This window comes from Furipterus horrens, unplaced genomic scaffold (genome assembly GCF_987537825.1).
Source record: "Furipterus horrens unplaced genomic scaffold, mFurHor1.1.pri manual_scaffold_11, whole genome shotgun sequence".
NCBI classification, from domain to species: Eukaryota; Metazoa; Chordata; class Mammalia; order Chiroptera; family Furipteridae; genus Furipterus; species Furipterus horrens.
This window is the reverse complement of record NW_028327181.1, coordinates 50,692,182-50,716,147: the sequence shown is the minus strand read 5'-3', so window position 1 is coordinate 50,716,147 and position 23,966 is coordinate 50,692,182. Positions and strand designations below refer to the sequence as shown.

Below are 23,966 nucleotides of genomic sequence, written 5' to 3'. Positions count from 1 at the left end.
GAGGCAGGCCACGTGCCTCGAAATCTGGTGAAGCTGGTACGCAAAAAGGATACATGCACAGAGAGACGCAGAAACAAGAAAGGTTTCAGGGAGTCCCGCAAACATTCAAAACGTGGTTCCTTCGGCCTCACAGCCAGCTCCAAGCCCATTCTCTCCAGATACATGAGCAAGAAAACCCCCCTTTTTACTTCAGTTAGGTTTTCTGTCACTAAAACCCAAAGATTTGTGATTAACTTATAGATATATGTGAATATAAAACATACTAGAAGGGATTACACTTGAAATATTAACAATGATGTATCTGGGTTATAGAATTCAATTTCATCTTTATACATTTTTATATTTTCTTAAATCAATACATTAAACATAATTAACCTAAAGTGTTTTAAAACTGTGGATGTGCTGTCTCCGATGGGGTCGTCTCACCTTGCCCTCTGCCACCCAGGGGAGGCCGCTCAGACAGGGGCGCCAGCCCGCCTCCTGCCCTGTGCCGTCCTCCATGCCTGCCCCACGACCGAAGGGGAAAGAACATTTGCAAAAGCAAGTGGAACGTCTTTCTAGATATTTCCATTTCGGCACTAGAAAAAAAAAAATCCCCCTCGCTTATAGATTTCCAGGCCCAGGAGCACCCCACATTAATGTGGCGCAAGGCTCTGATCTCTGAATCAAAAGTGTCCCCCACTTACAAAATCACCCCCCAAGCGAGTGCTTTTGAGATCACAGGCTTCTCACCGATGGGCACAGGCTCCCTCTGGTCCAGTTCATGCGCACCGATGGCACAATTTCCCTTACTGGTTAGTGGCGCCCCTGCTCCCCAGTTACAGATGAAACGCTGAGGCCTGGAAAGGGGAAGTGACCCGCTAAGGCCAGCGCTTTCCGTCACTTCCTTCTCAGGCAAGTGAAACTGAGAGCAGAGGACAAACCCACGCCTCGGCAGAGGCGGTCACTGCACAGGCCACGCCTAGCTTTCTGTCAAGTCATCTTAGCAGAAAGTGCCACTCTGCTGTCCATCTGGTGTAGTTAGAACAAGCTCATGGAACAAAGCAGTTTAATTAAAGAAAAAATAACAATAATTGGGTTACAGTGCTACTCTCTTCAACCCAGGATGGGAATTAATTTATAATAACCTTATCTTTTATTCATGGTAAGCTATATCTTTCAGAGTATGTTGGCATCCTTACATTTTTCAGTTGAATGTGAAGTAATTATGTGTTCTTAATGGGCTGCAAGTCAGTTAAAGTGCCGAAAGAACACAGCTGAGTCTCCACTCACCATGCAGAGGAGTCTGAAGCCACCGGGGACAAACTCTGGTCTCCTTCCGATGAGTCATGATATTTAAAATTCAGGGGCTGCTGCAGGCTTCAAAGCGGCCCTTGCAGATTGATCACTCAGAGCCTACCTCCGTTAGTGGCTGAGGACAGAGAAAGCCCATTCACTTCCCTCTAACGACCGCCTTCTCTTTTCTCAGACGAACCTGACAGAGCTGAAGTCCTTTGGTTCCCCGCCTCAGGCCGTGAGCAATGTCAGCGCTGCTGTGATGGCCCTTGTGGCCCCTGGGGGGAAGGTGCCCAAGGACCGCAGCTGGAAGGCTGCTAAAGTCACCATGGCCAGAGTGGATGCTTTCCTGGACTCCTTGATCAACTTCAACAAAGAGAACATTCATGAGAACTGCCTCAAAGCCATCAGGCCTTATCTGCAGGACCCTGAGTTCAATCCTGAGTTCGTGGCCACCAAGTCTTATGCAGCTGCAGGCCTCTGTTCTTGGGTCATAAACATCGTGAAGTTCTACGAGGTGTTCTGCGAGGTGGAGCCCAAGCGCCAAGCCTTGAGCAGAGCCACCTTGGACCTCACAGCCGCCCAGGAGAAGCTGGCAGCCATTAAAGCCAAGATCGCTGTAAGTCAGCTGGTCCCGGGAACCCTGCCAGGCAGCCTCTAGTACAAACAGCACTCTCCGCCCTTTCCCACAGCCTAGAAGCAGGAAAAACCATATTGTTATGCAAAGTCTCCTGATTTTTCAATAGAGGCAACTTTTAAAATATTTTTCTCAAACACTGTTGAGTCCAAACAAGACAAATCCACTCGACCATTGGTTTATGCTTTGCCCTTGAATTTTTTTCCTTTTCCTCTGAAGAGAGAAAGATGACATAGATATGTAAAAGGGGGACCCAAACCAACTGGAATGATCTTCTAGACAGACAACCCCTTGTAGTACAGGCCTCCCCCGCTAGGGGAGTGTTCTAGGAGCCCGTCTGTATCAGTGCACCGGCTGGCGTTGTTGTGAGATGTTGCATTCACCTTCATCATGATTTTTTTTTAAGATTCTTTCAACAGTTTGCCCATTTCATGATGGGTGACTCACGAGTGCACCTACCCACACTGTACTGAGTGTTCAGTAGTTTTTGACCAAAAAATGGCATGACCACCCCCAGCCCACCCTCCCCATTCACCCATTCTCACCCCTAAGCAACTTTTGTTTACTTGGATGAAAAAAGTCCTCAAAGGGATATGTTTTGCCAATGTGAAAGAGGTGAAACCATAAATGGCAGAAGGTCTAAATGACATTAAAATCCACAAGTTCAAAAACTGTTGTGAGCAGTGGAAAAAATGTCTTGATAGGTGTACCGCATCAAATGGCGAGTACTTTGAAGGTGGCTGAAGTTTAAAGATGTAAGAACAAATACACAACATTTTTATAAGTAAATTCCATATTTTGGGGGGTCCCCCTTCATATTTGATTATATCTGCCTCCGCCAGGGCTGGGGTTAGGGGTGATCTTGAATTCACACCTATTTGTGGAGTTAAAATGGATAGTATCAAAGTGAGAGGTAGAAACAGAGCTCTGTAGGAGGGCAGAACAGCTGAAAAAACCTGTCAGCAGGTCTCACAACAGAGGTCTTTACCATGCTCACAGTTATGGCCCCACATCGCCTTCCTGCTCCCCTTCTTCCGTCCTGGGCTCCACGTGCTCTCACGTGAGCCTGGTGATCAGGCACTATTGTGACCAAGCTCAGCCCAGGACGTTTCCTGGGCCTCTCGTTTCCACAGGCGCATTCCAGGCAGATAAGATTCTTGCTGCAAATTTCTCATGCTGATAAAAAGGCTTTCTACGAATTGTGAAAAGTAAGACTGTAGACATGCCACACACTTCATGTCATGGGCTTATTGATCGTTATATTAAATTCTATACCTAAGGCTAGCTCAAAGATCATTGCAACTAATCTCTCTATAGAGAAAAGTAACTTTTGGCAAAACAACTGATCCCCCCAATATGTTTGCTTTATAAATCCAGATGTTCATAGGCCAATTTACTTAAAATTGGTGACCATCACCAAAACAATGGCCCTCTTCAAAGAATACCAAATGCAGAACACAGCAACGTCCCCAGGGCTGCTTTTGCAGGGAGGATACCTCTCAATGGTTTTCATATGCTGCAGTCTCTCCCAGAATAGTGTCACAAGAACTGCGTTTTCAAAGATCTCTTTACTCAAGTATTTAAAGGAACATTTGGTGCAAAGGAATGTTTTCAAAATGTTTATACCTTTTCAGTAGCCAATATTCACACGATGGGCCTACTCAACCTGTGAAAGCAATAAGAATATTCTAAAACACTTGGCTACCTCAGGAAGGCACTTCTTTTCTGCCAAAATATTTTTCAAAAAAAAATGGATTTTCAGTTTTGACAACCTCCTCTCCATCCTTTGCTTACCCACATGCCTATCAACATCCCAAGAGTTCAGACACTTCCCCGCACTAGTATATAACAGAGGAGATTCGCTAAAACTGTCTCTAATTGGAGGGCCCGCAGGGCAGAGAAGTTCTTCCCCGTGTGCTGCCGAGGCCATTGCCAGCGTCCTCCACATGCGTTCCACCCCAAGCTTTATTTTTAGAATTTTAGGATAACGCCAAGTAAATTTTATGTTCAAGATGCTCAAAGAGAAAAAAGTATATTTCAAAACAAATTATTATACAATATAATTTAAGTATGATTATACATATAATTATAATACATAAAAATAGGAATGGTGGTGGTTAGCTCTGGGTGGTAGATTTTAGATAGTGTTTGTTTATCTGTATTTTCTTTTTCTCTATAATGAACATTACTGTATATTGTTATGATTTATAAAAGTAATATTAATAAAAACAAGGAAGGCATTTTCATTGAGCTTATAGTCACCATAAGTAAAAATATCAAATAGTAGAGAAGGGCTTCTAATGAGACACAGCAGCAGTCTTTTCCCTGTTAATGATTTTGTCTCTTTCAGCTGGTTGTTGATACCACTCAAGCATGCTACCTAGAGGCTTAAATGTGTTATATTTGGCCCCCACATAGTGTTCGAGATGATTTAAATAGTTGCCAATATTTACATCAATAGGAACTTCTAGTAAAAATTTGACTTCTGGCCAGTCTTTAAATAATTAGATTCCCAGATATCATTACCTGACCGTGGAGTTAAGTAGCTGCTGCCCACGCAAGCAGACAGAGTTGCCACAGTCCCCACTTTCCTAGTCTTCTGAGCACTAGACTCCTCTAACCAGTTCACATCATCTTCCTGGCCTCTGCCCATTTGAATTTCTGACTTCTGTCTATGTACTGGGCTGGCATCCTTATTTCTTGATGCCTCTCGTTCCGGCAGTTAACTTTCGGCTAGATGAGACTCTAAGACCTTCCTCTCCCTGTCTTCCCAGTATTGTCGAGGCAACTATGTTGAGTGGATATGACCTTTATTTCTTGTTCCATCGCATAGAGGTAGCTCCTTGGAGCCCTCAGCCTTCAAGATGAAGCTGCTACTCTTTCCTTCAGCTTCCTCCCTGCCTTCCAACTCCCAACTTCTCTCATCATCACTTAGCATTACTGTTGCTTTTTTGTCACCAAGATGGAAAATAACTGCATTCCATTCTATCACCAAAATTAAGTGTCCCAGGCCCTGTCCTCTGACTGACTCCAAAAGGTGAAAAATAAGTAAATTCCATTTGCATTCTGTGAACATGTCTATATTGTTCATATAAGATATAAGTGGTACAATATCATCATATTGCCTTCCTTATACAACCATTTTTTCCACCCTGGAGCTTCTACTTTCCTTTATCTTTTTTCTCTTCCCCTGGCTCCTTTTGCATAGCCTCAGTTACTTTTAAACCCTCCATCGACTCCAGTGCTCCATCAGGTCTCCTTTGCCTCCAAGACTTTTCTCCCTTACCCCCAACTCAGAGCTCCAGCGTCAACACATTCCACCCCCTTCTTGGGTTGGTTCCAATGACTCCTGGACCCCACGCCTTCTCCTTTCTTAATTTCTTCTCTTGTTTTGCTAGGGCTCTTAAGTAACTTTCACAGAAATGTTGAGTAAGAGGTCAATTTTCAGAATAGTTCATCCCTGTCTGGACATGACTTTATTTTAAACAGAACTGACAATTTTGCTAAGTATTAAATTCTGAGTTGCTAACGTTTTCCCCTTGTACACTGAATGCTTTATCCTCATCTGGTGAGAAGACTGATGAACAGCAAAGGCCCCGTCTCTTACTGCTACACCTTGTTTCTCTCTTCCTGGAAGCCTTTCAAATTTTTGTTTATTCTTGGTGTCTGAAACTTCACATTGACATTCTTAGCTACCATCCTTTTTTTTATTCATTGGGCGTAGCATGTAGAGACTTTTCTTCAGCTCTAAAAAATTATTTTATATTATTTCTTGGGTAATAGCCCTTTTGTTTCCTTTTTAATTTTATTTTCAGGAACACATATTGGTTGGATGTTACGCCTTCTGATGGATCCTCTATTTTCTCTAATCATTTTGTTACTGTATATTTTCTTTTACTTTCCAGATTTCCTCAAATTCATCTGTTAGCCCTTCTCTTGAATTTATTACTTTTTTACATTAGCAATAATACCTTCCGCAACAGTGTTGAGTTTGCTATTCCTTTTGCTAGCACTCTTCTCTTGTCTTATGAATGAAACATGGTGAATCTCTCTCTGAGAAAATAATTATGAAGGGTTCTATGCTTCATTGTCATTTCTGTGCTTAAAGTTATCTCCATTTCCCAGGTCATGCTTTTTTCTTCTTCTTCTTGTTTAACTTAATCTAGGCTTTCATCAAATACCTTCCTGTTCTTTCTTGTACAAGGGTAGTGATCAAAAGCTGATTTTAACTGCAGGCAAAGGCAGAACTGGCTGACTGACAGAATTTCCTCTCAAGATCAGATGAGTTATGCGGGATGCATCCTAAACACCAGAACGTGTTGTCTTTTCCCTGCCACTATTGACGATCCGGCCTGGTGACATAGATGCCTGGTGGCGGTGCATGCTGAGCATGGAAATAGAGATGTGGACTGGGCAATTGATAGGCTTCCAATTAACCCTCTTATTTTCAGCATACCCTTCAATTGCCCCTGATGTTTCCAAGTCTCCAGGGTGCATGGGGGTCTGCAGGGCTGATCAACTTCCACTTTGGTGAACTGAGGTCATCTCTAGGTTGCGGCTTTCTCTGCCCTGCTCTGGCAGTTTCCAATCCCCTATCAGTGTGGTCTTCCATAATTCTGTTGGAATCCCTCGCCTCCAATGCTCTTAACATGTGCGTGGTGTTATGGGCTTATGACTTTTTTAATTGCTTCAAAACCATTTTAGAGAAGCAGTTCAGGCTGGTATGGGTCAGTTGATTAAAGCATTGTCCCATAACCAAAAAGGGCACATGCATGGGTGGCAGGTTTGATCCCTGGTCTGGACAACTTGATCTCCAGTCTGGGCATGTACGGGAGGCAGCCAATTAATGCTTCTCTCTCGCATTGATGTTTTTTCCCTCTCCCTTTCTCTCTCCCTTCCCCTCTGGCTAAAAGCAATGAAAAAAAAAATATCCTTGGGTAAGGATAAAAACTGTTTTAAGTCATTTTAGAGAAGTCTCAAGAAAAAGAAAGAATAAATGAGTATAGCCAGTCTGGCTATCATTAAATGGATGCCTTGCCACCTGCTTTTCAAACTGCTCGGCCCTTAACTTATTTCTCTTATAACTTGGTAATGACCAACAGAGCAGCCTGAACTGGGCTAGCGAGTAGACATAGATGCATTTGGAGGTATCTGCCATGTGTCCATGAGTCTTTGTGCATGCAAATATATGCTCTGGGGGCAACAAAAGCTATGTGCTTCAATTCTAAATTCTTAATAAATTTAGAAAAATGGAAACCATGTATTTTTTGAATGTCCCATAACAGAAGAGAATAGATGAGGTTAAAGCAAGGGGAAGACAGCCCCCCCACCCCCAAACCATCAGCCTGCTGCAGCAGGCACACATGTGGCCTCCCAGGCCTCCCTGGGGTCTCTCTGCCCAACTGCAGGCCTCCGGGCTGCCGCGCGCTTGTGCTTCTAAAGCAGCACCTGCAGCTCAGGGCAGGCTACTAGAATCCATATTTCCCAACCATCAGGAGAAACAGAAGGCATGCACCCTCCTCCATGCCCATCACCCCATCGCCCATCACCCCATCACCCATCCTGGCCCTGAGCCCATGACTGAGGTGCTGGACCAGGAAATCTCAGCTCTTTCACTTGGGTTGAGACTGCTCTGGACTTCCACTCCAGACCTCTCCCTCTGGGATCTGGCTGAAGTCCTCATTGGGACTCTGCCTAACAGTGTCCCTAATTTGCCTTCCTTTCCTTCCCCGCCCTACTGTGTCCCCTAGTCCCTACAGCTTCCCCCAGTGGACTCTTTCTTAGAAATTTTCTACACACAAATCCTAGCTCAGAGGTGCTGAGGTGGCTGGGGCCGGAATTACTGACAGACCTGTGTTCCTTCCTGAACAGCACCTTAATGACAACCTGGCCAAACTCACCACCAAGTTTGAGAAAGCCACAGCAGACAAACTCAAATGTCAGCAAGAAGCTGAAGCGACCGCAGGCACCATCTCCCTTGCAAATCGCCTGGTGAGTGTGAGGCTCAGCAGCTGGAGCTTTAATTGTGTTAGCGGAGCTTGTCAAGTGCAGCTCAGGTGCAGAACAGATGAGCCCAGCTCAGCACGGCTTTGGCTTGGGGCGGGATTTGAAATGTGCTGGGACGCAGGGACTGAATCCTGAGGAATGTGTGAATGCACACCCTGGTCTGGTCAAAGTTTTCCTGCGGAGATGGTCGGGAGGATGAGAACACGGAGCACCAGGCAGCCCCTGTGGTGGGTGGCATGTTTCTATGGGTGTGCATTGCCCAGAGGAAGCAGGGAAGAACAAAGCCAGCACTTAATAGACAAATTCTGAAGCTCTTATCTGTGTGATGTTTGACGATAAGCATATGGCCAGACGTGGGTACAGAAATGGAAACAGAAGGAGACTTTTTGACCTTGAGAATTTCTGAGCATGACCTTTCTGAGCGTGACATATCACACATGCACACACACAAACACAGGCTCTGGTCTCCCTGAAAAAAATTAGAGGGTCAGAGCAGGGTGCTTGCGCTATGGGTGCCTGTTGCTACTTATCAAAGTACTCCAAAACTTAGAGATCTGGCAAAATAGCCATTTTGTTAAATCTCATGAGTTTGTGGGTCAGGAATTTGGGCAGGGTTCAGCTAGCAGGTTACACTTTTCCGTGTGGGGCCAACTGGGGCCCTTGGTGTTACTGAGTTGGTGGCCAAGCTGGTTTGGAGGGTATAAAGTGACTTCCTTCACATGCGTCTTGGCAGGGACGACGTCAAGAGTGGGCTCCATGGGGCCCTACTGCCTCTCCGTGCAGCCTCAGGTCTCTCCAGCCTGAGTAGCTGGACATCTCACGTGGTTACTCAGGGCTCCAAGAGACAGGAAGTGGAAGGTCCCATCTCTAAGGCCTGGGGCCGGAAGCCAGCACAGCAGCTCGCCCACTGTGTTCTCCTGGCAAAGCAGTCCCAGGCTCAAGGAGAGAGCACAGACATCAGCTCCTGAAGGGAGGAGAGTCAAAGAATGCATGGCCTTTTAAAACCCCTTATGACTTATATTTTCATCATAAATCAGCTCACATATTGCAAAGCAGTGACCACTGGATGTGATGTCTCTTCCATTGAGAGTCTTTACAGCACCTTCCTCACCAATAAAGAGATGTGGAATCTATACCTTTTTTACATTTATTGCAGCCGGTCTAGTTACATAACAAGGCCAGGCTTTCTTGTTTGGGGAGAAATGAGTCATAAGCATCACTGAACTGCGCTGTGCTTTCGTGAAGAGAGTCTGTACCACAAGCAGGTGTCTGTGCAGTTGTGTGCCGACCGGCTGCTGCATAGCTTTGAGATGATCAGTTTAGCTGCACAGTTCGGCTCAGAGACAGCCCCTCTGCGAGTGTGCAGGAAGGGGCCCAGCCTCCTAGCTAGCCTGGCTTCTATCCAGTTCCGGTCTGCTTTGCCTGGCTGGGGCATCTTCTGAGCCAGGCCTCGTGGAGGGAGGGTGCTGTTCTGCCCCAGCAGTATGGGCTCCGAAGCCCCCCTCCCTCCACCGGCCTAGAGGTTCTGCCAGGATACTTCATCATTCTGGTCTTTATCTGTATGATTTAAAAATGGCCATGGCAGTGGCTGGGCTGGAAAATCCCTAAGACCTCTCCCAGCTCTGGCATTCTCTGATGCCATCTTTCAAGGAAGAAAAAAGGATAAACTTAACACAGAAGCTAAGTGCCGCTATCCACCTAAGATTTCTCTGTACAAAGGATGTCTCTCCTCTCCAGAGAGGGAGCCCCCCGGAATGGGGTGCCATGCCAAAGCAGGTCAGGCAGAGTCAGGACGTGTTCAGTGGTCTTGCTACTTTGTGCACATCCATGTTGTGGTGCTTCTAGCTCTGTGTCTTACGTACCATGGTTGTCTCCCCACCTGCTGTGAATTATTTATAGTGCATGAAATTAATTTTGTTTATTTTCATATCCCAGCATTTGGAGAGATGGGAGAGGTGCATAATTTTCTAATATGTTTTGTGGGCCAGGCACTGCACTAAGTGATTAACATATGTGGTCATATTTAATTCTTTCAACAGCCCTTTGAGGTGGGTGGTATTCATCTCTGTACCTATACAGGCAGAACCTGGAAGCCTGTATTTAAAACCTGTCAACTATCCACAGCACAGAACAGAGGCTTCCTTACTGAAATGTTTGCTGCAGCCAGTGTAAATCCTCCATGATCAAAGGGGTCACATAAAAACATTCTGAGTCTTCTGCTGTTAAACGTGTGCTGTGTGCTCTCCGTGATTGAATCCATGTCTCTTTATGGCCAGCAGTATGACAAGTATCCTCTTCTCCCTGGTCTTTTAAATGGCAGGTGGGAGGACTTGCTTCTGAAAATGTGAGGTGGGCAGAAGCTGTGCAGAACTTCAAGCAACAGGAAAGGAAATTATGTGGAGACATTTTACTTACTACGGCTTTCATTTCATACCTCGGCTTCTTTACAAAGAAATACCGGCAGAGCCTCGTGGACGGGACCTGGAGACCCTACCTGAGCCAGCTGCAAGTACGTACAGCCAGGGTTTCTCCTGCCTACAACAGCCATGCGTACCAATGAGCTCCCAGGCCAGTATAACCCAAATCTTCTAGTCCCTTCTGGCACACGTTCTCCCAGCGCCACCTGAGCATGCTCTGAGGGTCTCTGGCATCCAGGAGTGAGAGCCAGGAACCCATGTTCTTCCACACTACCCTGCATTATCATCCACAGGCTTCAGCCAGTGGGTTTTCCTGAGGACAGCCCCTCTCTTCCTAACAGTCCCCCTGGGGGACTCCAGCCCACTGCCCAGAGCGGCTGTATCCCGGCACTCCTCAAAACCATAAACCCTGGCAGCACCCAGCCACCCGGTGTTTCCCTCCAATCTCACTGCTATTGAGCCACACAGCGTAGGAGCAGCTGAGTCAAGGCCCCTTTCCCAGATTCTGCACCGCACCTTGTCACCGGGCCCCAGAGCGGCATGGCCTGTGCCCATGGCTCCCAGACCCCGTGTGAGAACAGCTTTACCTACTCCCATTATGTGTGCTCAGCTTGCCCTCTTAGTGTAAGTTGATAGGTTTTACGCCCAACTCCTCCCTCTACACTGGCAGGATGAAGTGGGCAATGCCAGTTCCTGACTGAAGGGGGTTCCGGGTGGTGTCTGGAGCCGTGAGTCAGAATAATAATACGTAATATTGCCTTGACACTTCCACATCACTCAGTCCACGAGTCCTTACTGCGTCGTCGATGCGTCCCGTGACTCCCCAGGACAGGAGCTGCCGCAGACGTTCCCGCGGGCAGCCCAGGCTCCAGTGCAGGCGGCGAGGTTCATGCCCAGCATCTGCAACAACGTCAGCTCAGAAGGTTCTCCACCCGCAGGAAGGGCCGTGCTGCAGAATCCATCTGCAGGCGTCTGCTTTGAACTCGAAACCCATATTAGCTAGTGACAAACAGCTTCACAGATCAACTCATAAAACCTTACTCACCTGGGAATTTGTTTAATGGTGGTTTAAAACCTGTTGCAGCACTAGGAAATAAATGGAAAGCTACATATTTATCTTGAACACTTGTGGAAAAGGAAATTGTCAAGAAGATAACATTAACTGAGTGAACCAAGATGTTGGCAGCTTAGCAAGGATTTTTCTGTTTTGCAGGGGGGTCGGGAGGGTGATTCTTATGCATTTTTGGGCCATGGATCCTTTTTAGCAGTCTGGTAAAATCTACAGATTCCTGTTCACAATAATCATGTTTAGTGCATAGTTTAGAACGCATAAGATTACCAAGGAGACCAATTCTACATAAATACATGCCTGGTCCCAGGACAAGAATCTCCAGGGGCAGATTTCCCTTTTGAGGTTTGCTGGATGGTTCAGCACTAGCCATTCATAACCTTAATAGGTATGATTAAATGGGCAGGAGATGGTTTGGAGAGGTCTTCCTGGGGTGACTGGGAAGACAGATTGCAGAGGAGACAGAGATGGAGCGCCTAAAAGGGCATACGTGTGAACCTCGAAAACATCCTGCTACGTGAAAGTAGCAAGACACTAAGGATCATACATCGTATGATTCCTTTTAAGTGAAGTACCCATAGAGACAAAAAGCAGAATAGTGGTTGCTAAGAGCTGGATGGAGGGGGGAGCAGGAGTCACTACTAACAGGTATGAAGCTCCCTTTGGGGTGAGGAAAATGTTTCAGAACTAAATAGAGCTGATGGTTGCACAATGCTGTGAAATTACTTCAAATTTTAAGAAAAGTATATGTCCCCAATGAAGCATATTCCTTGTACAGAATTAAACAAGCTGAGGGAGGTCTTCAGAGACAGGAGGGGCGGGTCTGGTGCACACACGGGCTGTCGCAGGAGAAGGCTATGCGGGAGCCCGCGCAGGCCTGGGGGCTTGCGTGCCAGTGTCCACGGTGCGCCCACGGGGAGTTTGCCGAGAAGCCACGCAGTCAGCCCTGTGTGTGGGATGTTCTGGGTGGGGAGAAGGGAAGCATCTCCAGCTCTTGGCAAGCCGGGTCTCTGTCAGAAGGTGGAGAAGTGGCCGAGAGGAGAGCGCGGTCGGCGCGGGCTGCCACAGACCGGAGAGAGAGGGGAGGGGAGGGCCTGGTTCCCGACACATACACGAGGAACACAGAAATGTGGGGGACGAGTGGCCCTCGCAGCACGTGCAAGGGCATAGGAGAGGCTTTTGGTCAGGATACAAACAATCTATGGTGGAAATCTGGTTTAGATGAATAGTATACTGAAGGGCAAAGGGTCACACAGGCCCAATCTCTGCTGTTGTCCATCACTCGAGAAAATGTACTACCAGGGCTTAAAAAAAAACCTTCCAAAAATAATCAGTTAATGTTAGTTAGTTAGTTAGTTATAAACCTGCTTCTGGAAATAATTACACTGAAGCTCTCTTCAGTGAAATTCTGATAATGTTTTTCAAGGAGTTTGTCATTTTAAGGAACTACCATGTGTCCTGCCCCCAGCCAAGAAGGCACGCTTCCATTTGGAATGTGTGTGGCATTTCTTCACCACCAGGTTCCCATCCCAGTCACCCCCTCCCTGGACCTCCTGAGGATGCTGACAGATGACACCGACCTGGCTGCCTGGCAGAACGAGGGCCTCCCGGCCGACCGCATGTCCACAGAGAACGCCACCATCCTCATCAACTGCGAACGCTGGCCGCTCATGGTTGATCCTCAGCTACAAGGCATCAAATGGGTCAAGAACAAATATGGCGAAGACCTTCGGGTCACCCAGATTGGTCGGAAGGGGTAAGTGGCCTACCACAAAATGTCCCACCTTTGCCATTTGTGTAGAGAAAAGCAGATCTGAAGCCCTGGTGGATTATTTCTATTCTCCTGGTCCCTCCAGACAGTCTCTCATGTTCCTCTTCCCATTTTAGGAAACATCTGAGTGCAAGATGATTGGGGACTGAGTCTCTGATTTTCTTTCTCATTAGAAACCACATGGGTCAGCCTCTCAGCCCATTGAGGAGTCTCTGCTCCCCTATCCCTGGTGTTCATCCTCCCGTCTCCCCTTGAACACTTCTAGCCTCCCCAAACATCGCATTTCATTGTCTGGCTCTGTTTTACAAAGTCTCCCTCACATCGAGCCGAAACCTGCCTACTCTAGGTCTCTCCTACCCACTGTTCTTATCTCTGCTCCTGAGCTGCATTGAACAAACCTAAGCTCTCTTTCCCCAAGAAATAACTCGACATTTGCAGTCAGATGCAGAACAGCCGAGCTAGTTATGAAAACTTCAGAGCCCTTTGTACCTGCCACATGGCTTTGAACATCCAAGAGCAGGTAGTTCCTACACAAAGGGGCATGAGTACTCTAGAGAGAATGTCCGTCCAACACCCACCCCACTTCCCAGACCTGAGCACCCCTCACCCCATTGCTTCATTAACCATGTTATAGCTTAGCCCTGTAGTTTCAGTATTCAACTCTTATTCTGTGCATCAGGACACACGAGAAAGATAGGGTGGGGCAATGAGGAAGAGGGAGCAGGGCACAGAGCATCTGTGAGGTGGTCGATATGTGCGAGTCTTGGTGGTACGAGTTTTACTTCAAATGCCTTTTTAATCCACACAGCATATAAAGTTAGTGGTATTGGTATCATTTCACATTGAGGAAATTGAGACTCACAGAAGTAATTTCCCCAGGAGTTTTAAAAGCAGTGGATATTTATACATCTGGGGGTATACAGGATTATTTATAGGAGCCAAAAGGTGGAAGCAATGCATGTGTCCATCAACAGATAAATGGATAAACAAAGTGTAATATATACATACAATGGAATATCGTCCAGCCTTAAAAAGGAGTGAAATTCTGACCCATGCTACAACATGGATGAATCTTGAGGACATCAGCTTAACTGAAGTCAGCCAGTCACAAAAGGATAAATACTGAGTAATTCCACTTATATTTAGAGTGGTCAGATTCATAGAGACGTAATCTGTCCCCCAGGGGATGGGGGAGGGTGAGATGAGGAGTCATTGTCTTAAAGGGGTACAGGGTCCAGTTTTGCAAGAAGAAAAGAGTTCTAAAGAGGAATGGTAGTGATGGTAATATAATGTGAATGGACTTAATGCCACTGAAATCTACACTTAATAATGGTTAAAATGGTAGATTTTATGTAGATTTTACTACAATTAAAAATTAATTTACTAATTTTTTTAAATGGATGGAGGTGGTATTTGAGCCAAGGTGATCCTCACTTAGAAATCCAAGGTTGATTCACTCAAACCCACAGCCACCAAAGTGAGGTTTGCTGCCCTGGTCACATGTCCCAGATACACCTGTCCAGAGGTCCAGCTCATCCATGGTGGTTTGGGTAAACATGCAATGTTACAAAAGTAGTTAAACAAAGCAAATATTGAATACCAGAATGAGTCCTTTCTTAGAGAGCACACTTCGGTCAAAAATGACATGATGCATGTAATTAAAGTATTCTTTTCTAACTAACCAATAACCATTTTAAGAAAAAGTGTTTGCTCTTGCTACTCATTCCTATATTCCTAAAACTGAAAACAACACATAGGAGGCCCTCAGTAAATGTTCAATTAATTCTCTGTTCATGTCCACTGACTACTTTTCCGTTATGTGGTTTTCTAGATTTGGCACCTATTAGTTGAATGCAAATATTATATCATGTATAATATGTGCTAAGACTGTTTAGTACAGCCTCCCTTCATCACGAGCAGAAACCTGTTGGTCAATTGTCTTTCAGTTTTGTTTGTGGGGTTTGACACACTACAGTTTACCCAGATTGTCACTCATTTCTTCTGCAGATCACGCTTAGAAAAACCTTTTTCTGTCCAGAAATTATGTAAATACTCACTTAGATTATTTTTAGATTTTTATGGGTTTTCTTTCTGCACTGAAATCCAATGATCTGAAAAACATTTTAGGGAACTATACAAGGTACAGACCTCGTTTTAATTTTTCAAGTGGTGAGCCATGTCCACTATCATTTACTAAGTTAATGAATGGTAACTTTTACTCTGTATTAAATCATCTTATTAAATAGAGTCTTTAATCCTTTCTACTTATATAATATTATACTAGTCTTTAATTATGTAGTTTTATATGTAGTAACATTTATTGTGGTATTTCTCATCACAAAAATAATATATTATTAGAGTAAAAAAGGAAAAGAAAAAATCACAAAGAAAAAACTTTTACACTACTATAATAATCATTCACAGAAAAAGAATGCTAACTTTTTGGTTTATGATAGCCTTTAAGATTTTTTTCTACATATCTGTATTGTTGAAGTTATATAAAATATTTTAGTATTAGCTTACATGGGTCTTCTTCGTTATCACTTTTTTACCATCCTCATTGTTTATTTTTTAGGTTAACTTTAAAATTTTGATCAAGGTCTATAAAATTATTTTTAGTTAATGGTGGAATGGAATTATATCAAACTCATAAGTCTATTTACAGAAAATGAAACTTTTAATATGCTTGGTATACTCTACATAACATTAAATATTTTTAAATAACCTAGATTTTGGTAACTGATTGCAAATAAATTAAGATGTATCGACACAATCTAATATCCAGTTACATAAAAATTGTTATAGAAGAATATTTAATGACATGGGGAAATGTTTACAATGCATTTTAGGTACAAAAACCAGGTTGTAAAACAAATATGCTGTATAAACCCAGTAATAGTAAATATAACTATAAATGCAAATATAAATTATTATATGAACATTATAATATGAAATAAGTCAGACCTCAGTACTCATCAGTTTCAGAACTTGTCAAACCCTGTCCTTGTCGCATTTTGATGAGAACAAAATGTTTCAGCGCTTGGCGCTTGCTTGGGTTGCGTTGCACTTGCTAGAACTTGTATGAGTCACAACACTGCCCCGCAAGAGAAAATGATTCATCGTTACATGCTCATCAGTTTCAGCACTCATCACACATCCCAGAATAAATTAACAATGCGTACCATTGTATCGCTGTAAATAAAAGTATTGATAATAAACTTGAAAATATGCTACATCCAAACATATAGCAAACACCAAATGTAAATGCTGGATGGAAAGGCTACAGTTCATTTTCATTTTTTTTTTTTTTTGTAACTGTTCCCTATTTCTAAAACTATATGAGATCACATAAATATCATTTTAACAGAGAGAAATGTGGCCACTGATATTATCCCAGGTAGGTGTGCCTCCATGTTTATCACTGTGCTTCAGGGGTCTTGTTCAATTGCCTCGGAAGCTACACCTGGCCGCAGGCTCACGCTGCCCGACTTTCCCCCAGCTACCTTCAAACCATAGAGCATGCCCTGGAAGCTGGAGACGTGGTGCTCATTGAGAACCTGGAAGAGTCCCTTGATCCTGTGCTGAGCCCACTGCTTGGGAGAGAAGTCATTAAGAAAGGCCGGTAAGGCTCAGCCCTGCTGCCCGCCCTCGTGAAGAGCTGACTCCCTGCCCCAAGTAGAACTGCAGACAGATCTGCTCCTAACGTCCTCTCCTCGGTCATGTCAAGTATATCCCCACAGCGGGCACACTTGCCCTTCTTCCAGAAGAGGCTGATTCAGCTGCCCCCATGGCCTAGAGAAAGTTTCCTAGAATAACTTTGCCTCCACCAGTCAATGTCCTCCTTGACTTCCTTCTAAATGGCCGAAGTGCACTAGTTTGGAGGAACTTTGGGAGGAAAGTGGCCAGAGAGTAGGCTGACTTTTAAGCTTGAGCATTTTATCCAAGCCAGACCCCTGAGTTCTGAGAACTCAGCTCTTCATCAACCTGAGGAGGCCCTCTTGCTTTGGGTGCTGGTGGGTGATCGGTATGTGGCAGAAGGAGGGAGGGGCAGAAAAGGGCAACAGGCGCATGGGAGAGGGAGGGGTGATCATCCTGAAGCGTTGCTGGGCTGGAAGCCTCTCCCAGGGCCCAGGCCGTAACTCGCCGTCAGTGCCCTCAGGCTGTGCTCATTTGCTTGCTTAACCATTTTCACCCCTGGAAGTCATTCACCAGCAGCCATGAACCATGTAAGCCCTGTCGCCAGGCTGCGGGGCACCTTGTGCCAACTGAAAAGGTGCGCTGTCCTGCGTGCACTTCACTGCCCTCTGCTGGAACTGCCTCTGAATGTGTAAATGGCTCTCCTGACGCCAGGCAAGGAAGCTCGGACCCAGGGCCCAGGGAAAAGGCCCACCGCCCCCCCCCCGCCCACCCCCCCCACCCCCCACCCCCCCGTGCCCCACAGCAGGGCACACCAGGCCGCGCTCAGGAAGCTAAGGCCCACACTCGGCGTGCCTAGGAAGGCTCCACCTGAAAACGGCAAAATATCATTTACTATAACCGTGGGGAAGACTCTAGAATTCAGTCTCTGACTGAATCTCACTTCACCCCACTTCACCTGAGCCTTCCTGTTCTAGGTTCATTAAAATCGGAGACAAAGAGTGTGAGTACAACCCCAGGTTCCGGCTCATACTTCACACCAAGCTGGCCAATCCTCACTACCAGCCCGAGCTGCAGGCTCAAGCCACCCTGATCAACTTCACCGTGACCAGGGACGGCCTGGAGGACCAGCTGCTGGCCGCGGCGGTCAGCATGGAGAGACCAGACCTGGAGCAGCTGAAGGTGCGTCCAGGGCCCCGTGACCCCGCAGTGCTCCCCACTCTGTGAGAGGTGTGAGGGGGCCGGTGTTTTCTCTGGAGCTGAGCAGCAGAGGCTCTGCTAGACTTTGCTGGAGTGCCACCGCCATCCAGCCCCCGAGAACACCAGGCTGGGAAAGTAGAGGCTCCAGGGAGCTGGAGAACAGAGGGTCAGAAGGCAGACACTCCCTGCCGAGAGCAGAGCCTCACAGAGACGCTGAACGTGCGGGGGCAGCACCGCAGGGCCTCCTCTCGCACACAGTCACCCGCCTGGGTCAGGTCGGGACTAGGCACGTGGTTCAACTGTGCGAGAACACCAAAGACAGATTCAGCCGCCTTAGGACAGCGTACTAGCCTGGGCTGCTATAATAAGTACCATAGACTGAGAGGCTTAAACACAGAAACTTATATTCTCACAGCTCTGGGAGCTATAAGTCCAAGACAAGGGGCCAGGATGTTTGGTTTCTGGTGAGACGGCCCTTGCCGGCTTGTAATTCTGTGCTCACAGACCTCTTCTTTGTGTGTGCAGAGAAAGAGAGCAACCTCTCCTGTACCTCTGTTTATGAGGACACTACTCCCATCAGACCCAGGCCCCACCTTACTGACCTCATTTAACCTTGTTCAGCCCCTTGAAGGTCCATTTCCAATACAGTCACACAGGAGTGAGAGCTTCAACCTGTGATTTGGTGGAGACACAATTTAGTCCATAGCAAGTAATATCCCTGTTGTACTCTCTTTAGCCCTGATTAGATTATATAAAGTACAAGTGCAGAATTACAGTTTACATGAGACTGACGTCAGCGGCCCCTGGGCCCTGCTGCCTGCGAGCATCCCTTTATTGAACAGCTACGCACGGAGCGCCAGCTCTCACAGGTGCTGAGGAGTCGGCAGGGTAAAAGGAGAGCCATGTCCCTGCCTTCACACGCTTACAGTCTAGTGGAGGGACACAGAAAATAAGAAGGTAAACAAATAAATGAAATATATCATTTCAGAGGGCGATAAGAATTTTGAAGAAAATAAAGAAGGATGATATTAGAGAGCTCAGGGACTAATTTAAACAGGGGAAGTCAGGAAGAGATTCTGTGAGGAAGTGGCATTTGAGCTAATTCCTAAATAATGTTAAAGCCCCCGGCACAGCGTTCCCAGCAGACAGCAGCAAACCCTGGCTGTAAAGCAAGATTGAGGAACGTGTCATTAAGAAACAGAAGATGACCAGGGCGGCCGTGGCTTGAGCCTCTAACAGGAAGATTGTTCTTTCATGGATCCAAATGCAATCACTCCAGGTCATACGAGGGCAAAGAAATGACAGCCACCTAAAGTTCTGCCCCCACCCCTATGAGAAGAATGCTGGTGCTTTAGGGTGTGTGCTCTAACAATCAGAGGGACGGCAAGGCGAGGTCTGCTTGGCCACTGGCACCCCACTGCAGCCCAGAGGAGAGCTCCTACAGGGATCTTTCTAAACTGTAAGACAGTTTGGGTTGCTTTTGTTTTAAAAAAAAAACACACACAAAAAAAAACAAAAAAACATATCCACTGGAGAGCTATTCATCCAGGAACAGTTAAGTGGTAATAGGGAGGACCCTCTGGAGAACTCAAACTTGACCCCACCCTCTACCTATTCACAAGAGATAGGTTCCACTTAGTGAACAGACTGTGCATCCTTGTGCAAAGCAGTGCGTAGCCCTCCTAGAGATGGGGACTGAGATGAGCCCAGCTGAGGTTACAAAAGTGTCAAGTGTCATTAGCCTGAGGTCGCATGACCAGGAAATGGTGCAATAGAGATTCGACTCATTTACGTCTTGTCTGCCTGTCATCTCGCTCATTCTGCCATTTGGCCTTCAGTTTGCTATCTCTAAGAGAAGGGCCCCATAAAGCTTTCTTTATTCAGACCTATCCCAAGGATGGGATGCTCTGAGCTTCTACGTGTGACTCCCCCTTACTTGATATTTGCAGTCAGATCTCACAAAGCAGCAGAACGGGTTCAAAATCACCCTCAAAACATTGGAAGACGACCTTCTCTCTCGCCTCTCCTCGGCATCCGGGAACTTCCTGGGAGATACAGCCTTGGTGGAGAACCTTGAGATCAGCAAGCAGACCGCTGCGGAAGTTGAGAAAAAGGTAAAACTGCTCCAGCAGCCTAAGCTGGGAGGCCAAGGCCCTCCTGCTCAACCCTGAGTTCAACTTGTACAAAAAAATAGAAGCCAGCATGACAGGTGGCTTTTCCATCTTCCTAAGTTTCTTCTAGAAAATCCAGCTGAGCGAGATTCCTGAAGTGAGTGCCTCACTTTCAGCATTCTGGAAGTCCCGCCTTCTGGGGAATGCTTCTGACAACTCAGCTCCACAGACATCTGAGGAGCAGGGCCTTGTATTCTGTGCAGGGGATGGTAGCTTGAACTTCATGCCTCCCTGAGTTTGTGGCGTGGCCCTGAAGCTGAGGGATCACACTGAGTTTGTGGCTGGGTCGGGCCTGGCTGTACCCGGAGAAAACCCCAGCCTGCACAGATCTCCCACGTCTGATTCTCATGAGAGAGCTTCAGTGACTTTCCAGGAAACGTGACTCTCAAAAACAGTACCATCCTGCAAACAATTTAGTACACGTATATCTTTATTTCACAACATTGGGAAGGCTTTTCTTTTCCCTTGTGGGGGACTAAAGACACAACCTCCCAGGGCAAACCCCCACCCCCTTTTCCCAGCAGAGTGCTGAACCTCCACAGGTCTTTTCTCACTTTCAGCCCTGCTCTTGAATCAGAAGAGTATTTAAGATACTGGTTCTGAGTAGGTTAACAGTGGCTGGGGACAATGCAAGTTTGAGGGAGTGCACTTATCGTCAGATTACTGGAATTTCTCCGAATATAAAAGACTTCATTCTGGGCAGGGACAAGGCAGGAAAAGTGAAGAACGGTGATGGGCCTGGCAGATAAACCAGCTCATACCCACTCTGGGATAACAGACATCTGAGGTCGGAGTGAGAGACGGAACGGAGGAAGGGCCAGCCTCACACTGCCTCTGTGGCTGTGCTGTGACCACAGGCCTTCCCATGGTTCTCTACACCCCCACGTCTGTAGACAGGGGCAGGCAAGGTTTGTGGAATAATTACAGCAGAAGTCCACACCTTGGGCAGAAGAGGTGGGAGGACAGGACCCAACCACTTAGGTCAGAGGTAGAATTGATCATGTTGGTCTCTTCTTCCCGCCGCCCTTGTTCCTTCTTTCCTACCTTCTCTTTAAAGTCAACGCACATTTATTGAGTGCCTGGCGCACACCAAGTGTTTACAGAACCTCGTTCTTCTTGTTGTTTCATTTCTTTTTGTCTTCTTTCTCTTTCTCATTTATTCATCCAATAAATACTTACTTGGAGGCTGTTATATTTCAAGTCCCATGACAAAAGTTGGGGTACAGTGAATGTGCCAGAATCTCAGGCTCCCAGGACCTGGTTCTCTGAGGGAGAGAGACAGGAGCGGGCAGCTACAGTGCTCGGATGAGGGCCGTGGCAGAGGAAGCTTGGAAGCCATGAGCACGTGGAGGAAAAGCACTCAGCCGGAGAGAGGGATGTTTCTCTTCAGTGGAGCTGGAACATCGAGAGACTAGAGAGGGGGATGCAAGTGGTCACGGCAGATGTGACATGAAAGGTAGGCTGCGTTCCATTGTGAAGGACTGGGTAGACCATGCTAAGCAGTTTGGGCTTTAGACGGGAGTTGGAGATCACCAAAGAGTTGTTGTTTGTCTTCCTTTTAAGACAAGAGAGTAACATAATCAGACCTGTGCTTTAGGGAAAGATCACTCCAGCTGTAGTCTGGAGGAGAGCTTGCGGATGCGGAGGCAGAGAAAGTAGTAGAGGGCACAGTAATTCAGATGAGAGGTGATGGTGCCCGGGGTTAAGGTTGGCAGTTGTGGTGCAAAGAAGTGGGCAAGTTCAAGAGCTATGTGCAAATTCAAAGAGGAAGGATGAAAAATGTGCTAATCAATTGGATGTGATTACAAAGGGGTGAGCAAAGGTAGATTTACATTTGTGAGTATGAGAAAGAGTTTATTCTTGTATTACTTATTAATTATTATATTATATTCCATATAAACAACTGTAAACCTTCTTTTGCCCTCCCCTGTATATGGTTAAAGGTATAGTCAAGGAAATGGCCCAGGTTCCAGCTATAAACATCTAGAACGGCACTGCTGCCCACAGCTGAATGAAGAGATTAGCAGTGGGTTTGGGAGTGAGAAGAAATGATGATTTTAGTGTGTGTTGTGTTCAGTTTGAAATGCCTTTGGGCCATTCACAGAGGAATGTCCCATGGGTTCTTGGATATATGATCTTGGGCTAGTGATAAAGTGCTGAGAATCATCAAGAAGTAGTTGATCATTGAAACTTTAGAAGTAGGTCAAGTTACCTAGGAGATGTGTGTGCAGTTGAAATAGGTTGGCTACTCCTGGAGCCCAGCGGGCAGGAAGTCAAAAACTCATCAGTCGTCCCTTACATCTTCCCTTCTCCTTACAGGGAGCTAGACTGGAGGATGCAGCTGCCTGCAAGCTTTACTCCGCTGGGCTTATGTTGTGTTCTCTTCACTCACACGCGTGCACTTCCAAGAAAGACTGCCCTTTCGGCAGCCCTCCCTCATTTAACTGCTAAAAAACCACACTCCTCCTTGGAGACTTAACATGCTAATGAGACATGTGACACATGAAGAAGCACACAGTTCCACTGCATGGGCACCGAAGAGTCCCCACATCTACATACTTAAACATCACACTTACATGTCATCCTTCCCACCCCAACTTCTTCAAAATGGTTTCCTGGCTTTTGTCTGGGGAGCAACAACATTTTCCTTTTCCCCTTAAAATGTTTCCCTCGGTGCATGAGTCTTTTATAAACCCCTTGCCTGAGAGCTACTCTTGGGGTGAACTCTCTTGATTTCTATCTCGGGAGTTCTGAAGAATCCAGGAGGATTCAGTGGTCAGCTTCTTGCCTGCCATGTGGGAGACCTGGGTTAGTTTTCAGGCCAATGCACCAAGGTCTCTAGAGCTTTCTGGTGATTGCTCTTGATTTCTCTCCTGGGAGATCACAAGAACCCAGGGTGCCAGTAACACAGTGAGACTTGGAGTAGAGCATTGAAAAATACTAATACATTTTAAGAGAAGTAAAGATGCAAAGAATGGAGTAGAGCAGAGAGATGAAGGGAAAAGCTGGTAAAGGATATTATGAACAAAAGCATTTCGAGGGGAAAGGACATCAAGCAGTGTTGCGTGATGCTGAGAACTCAAGATATGGCCGAGATGCATCCACTGAATTTTGCAAAAAGGAGTCATCAGTGATCTTGGGGAGAATGGTTTCAGTGGAGTAGGAGAAGCAGGAGCTTGTAGTAGACTGAGAGTAAGTGGGAGTTGAGAAAGAAGTGAGTATAGACAACTCTTTAAAGTAGCCAGAAGAAGTGAGTATAGACAACTCTTTAAAGTAGCCAGACTATGAAATAGTAAAGAGACAAAAGACGGGAACGTAAGGAGTACAAGGATCCTTCAAGGCTCTTCCCCTCAGATGCAGGAGACTGAGCATGCTAAGGTCTGACTTAGCTGGGGGTGGGAGAATGCATGGATTGTAAGGGAAGAGGAATAGCTGCCAGGAAGAGTTGAATTTACAGGAATGAGAGGAATAATTAGTACAGTTGGGTACACAGGAAACTCAGGAGAAATATAATTCAGGCCACCACTGAAGAGCTTATCTTTATATTTAATTGATGTATAGTTGATATGCAACCATATTATTTACATTAGTTTCATGTGTACATACAGTGATTCAACATTTTTATACCTTACACTGTGAACTCTCCACTAACCCTAGTAATCCTCTGTCACTGTGCAAGAGCTTTTCTTTCTTTCCTTCTTTTTTTTCTTTGGTTTTAGGGAGAGAGAGGCAGGAAGAGAGAGGTAAACATCAGTTTGCCGTGCCACCTATTTGTGCATTCATT

At 46.0% G+C, this 23,966-nt stretch overlaps 1 protein-coding gene across 2 annotated transcripts in view; it reads left to right on the top strand.

Annotated features, from left to right (window-relative positions):
* DNAH9 (dynein axonemal heavy chain 9) overlaps window positions 1-23,966 on the top strand; it is a 303,753-nt gene that overhangs the window by 223,985 nt on the left and 55,802 nt on the right. The window contains exons 50-56 of one of the 2 annotated variants that reach the window (XM_090290843.1): window positions 1,469-1,894; window positions 7,784-7,903; window positions 10,239-10,427; window positions 12,925-13,160; window positions 16,675-16,797; window positions 17,789-17,993; window positions 19,961-20,125. In XM_090290843.1, the coding sequence (XP_090146969.1) occupies window positions 1,469-1,894; window positions 7,784-7,903; window positions 10,239-10,427; window positions 12,925-13,160; window positions 16,675-16,797; window positions 17,789-17,993; window positions 19,961-20,125 (1,464 nt within the window). Of the gene's footprint in view, window positions 1-1,468; window positions 1,895-7,783; window positions 7,904-10,238; window positions 10,428-12,924; window positions 13,161-16,674; window positions 16,798-17,788; window positions 17,998-19,960; window positions 20,126-23,966 lie in introns of both variants that reach the window. The other variant, XM_090290844.1, reaches the window with a different exon arrangement.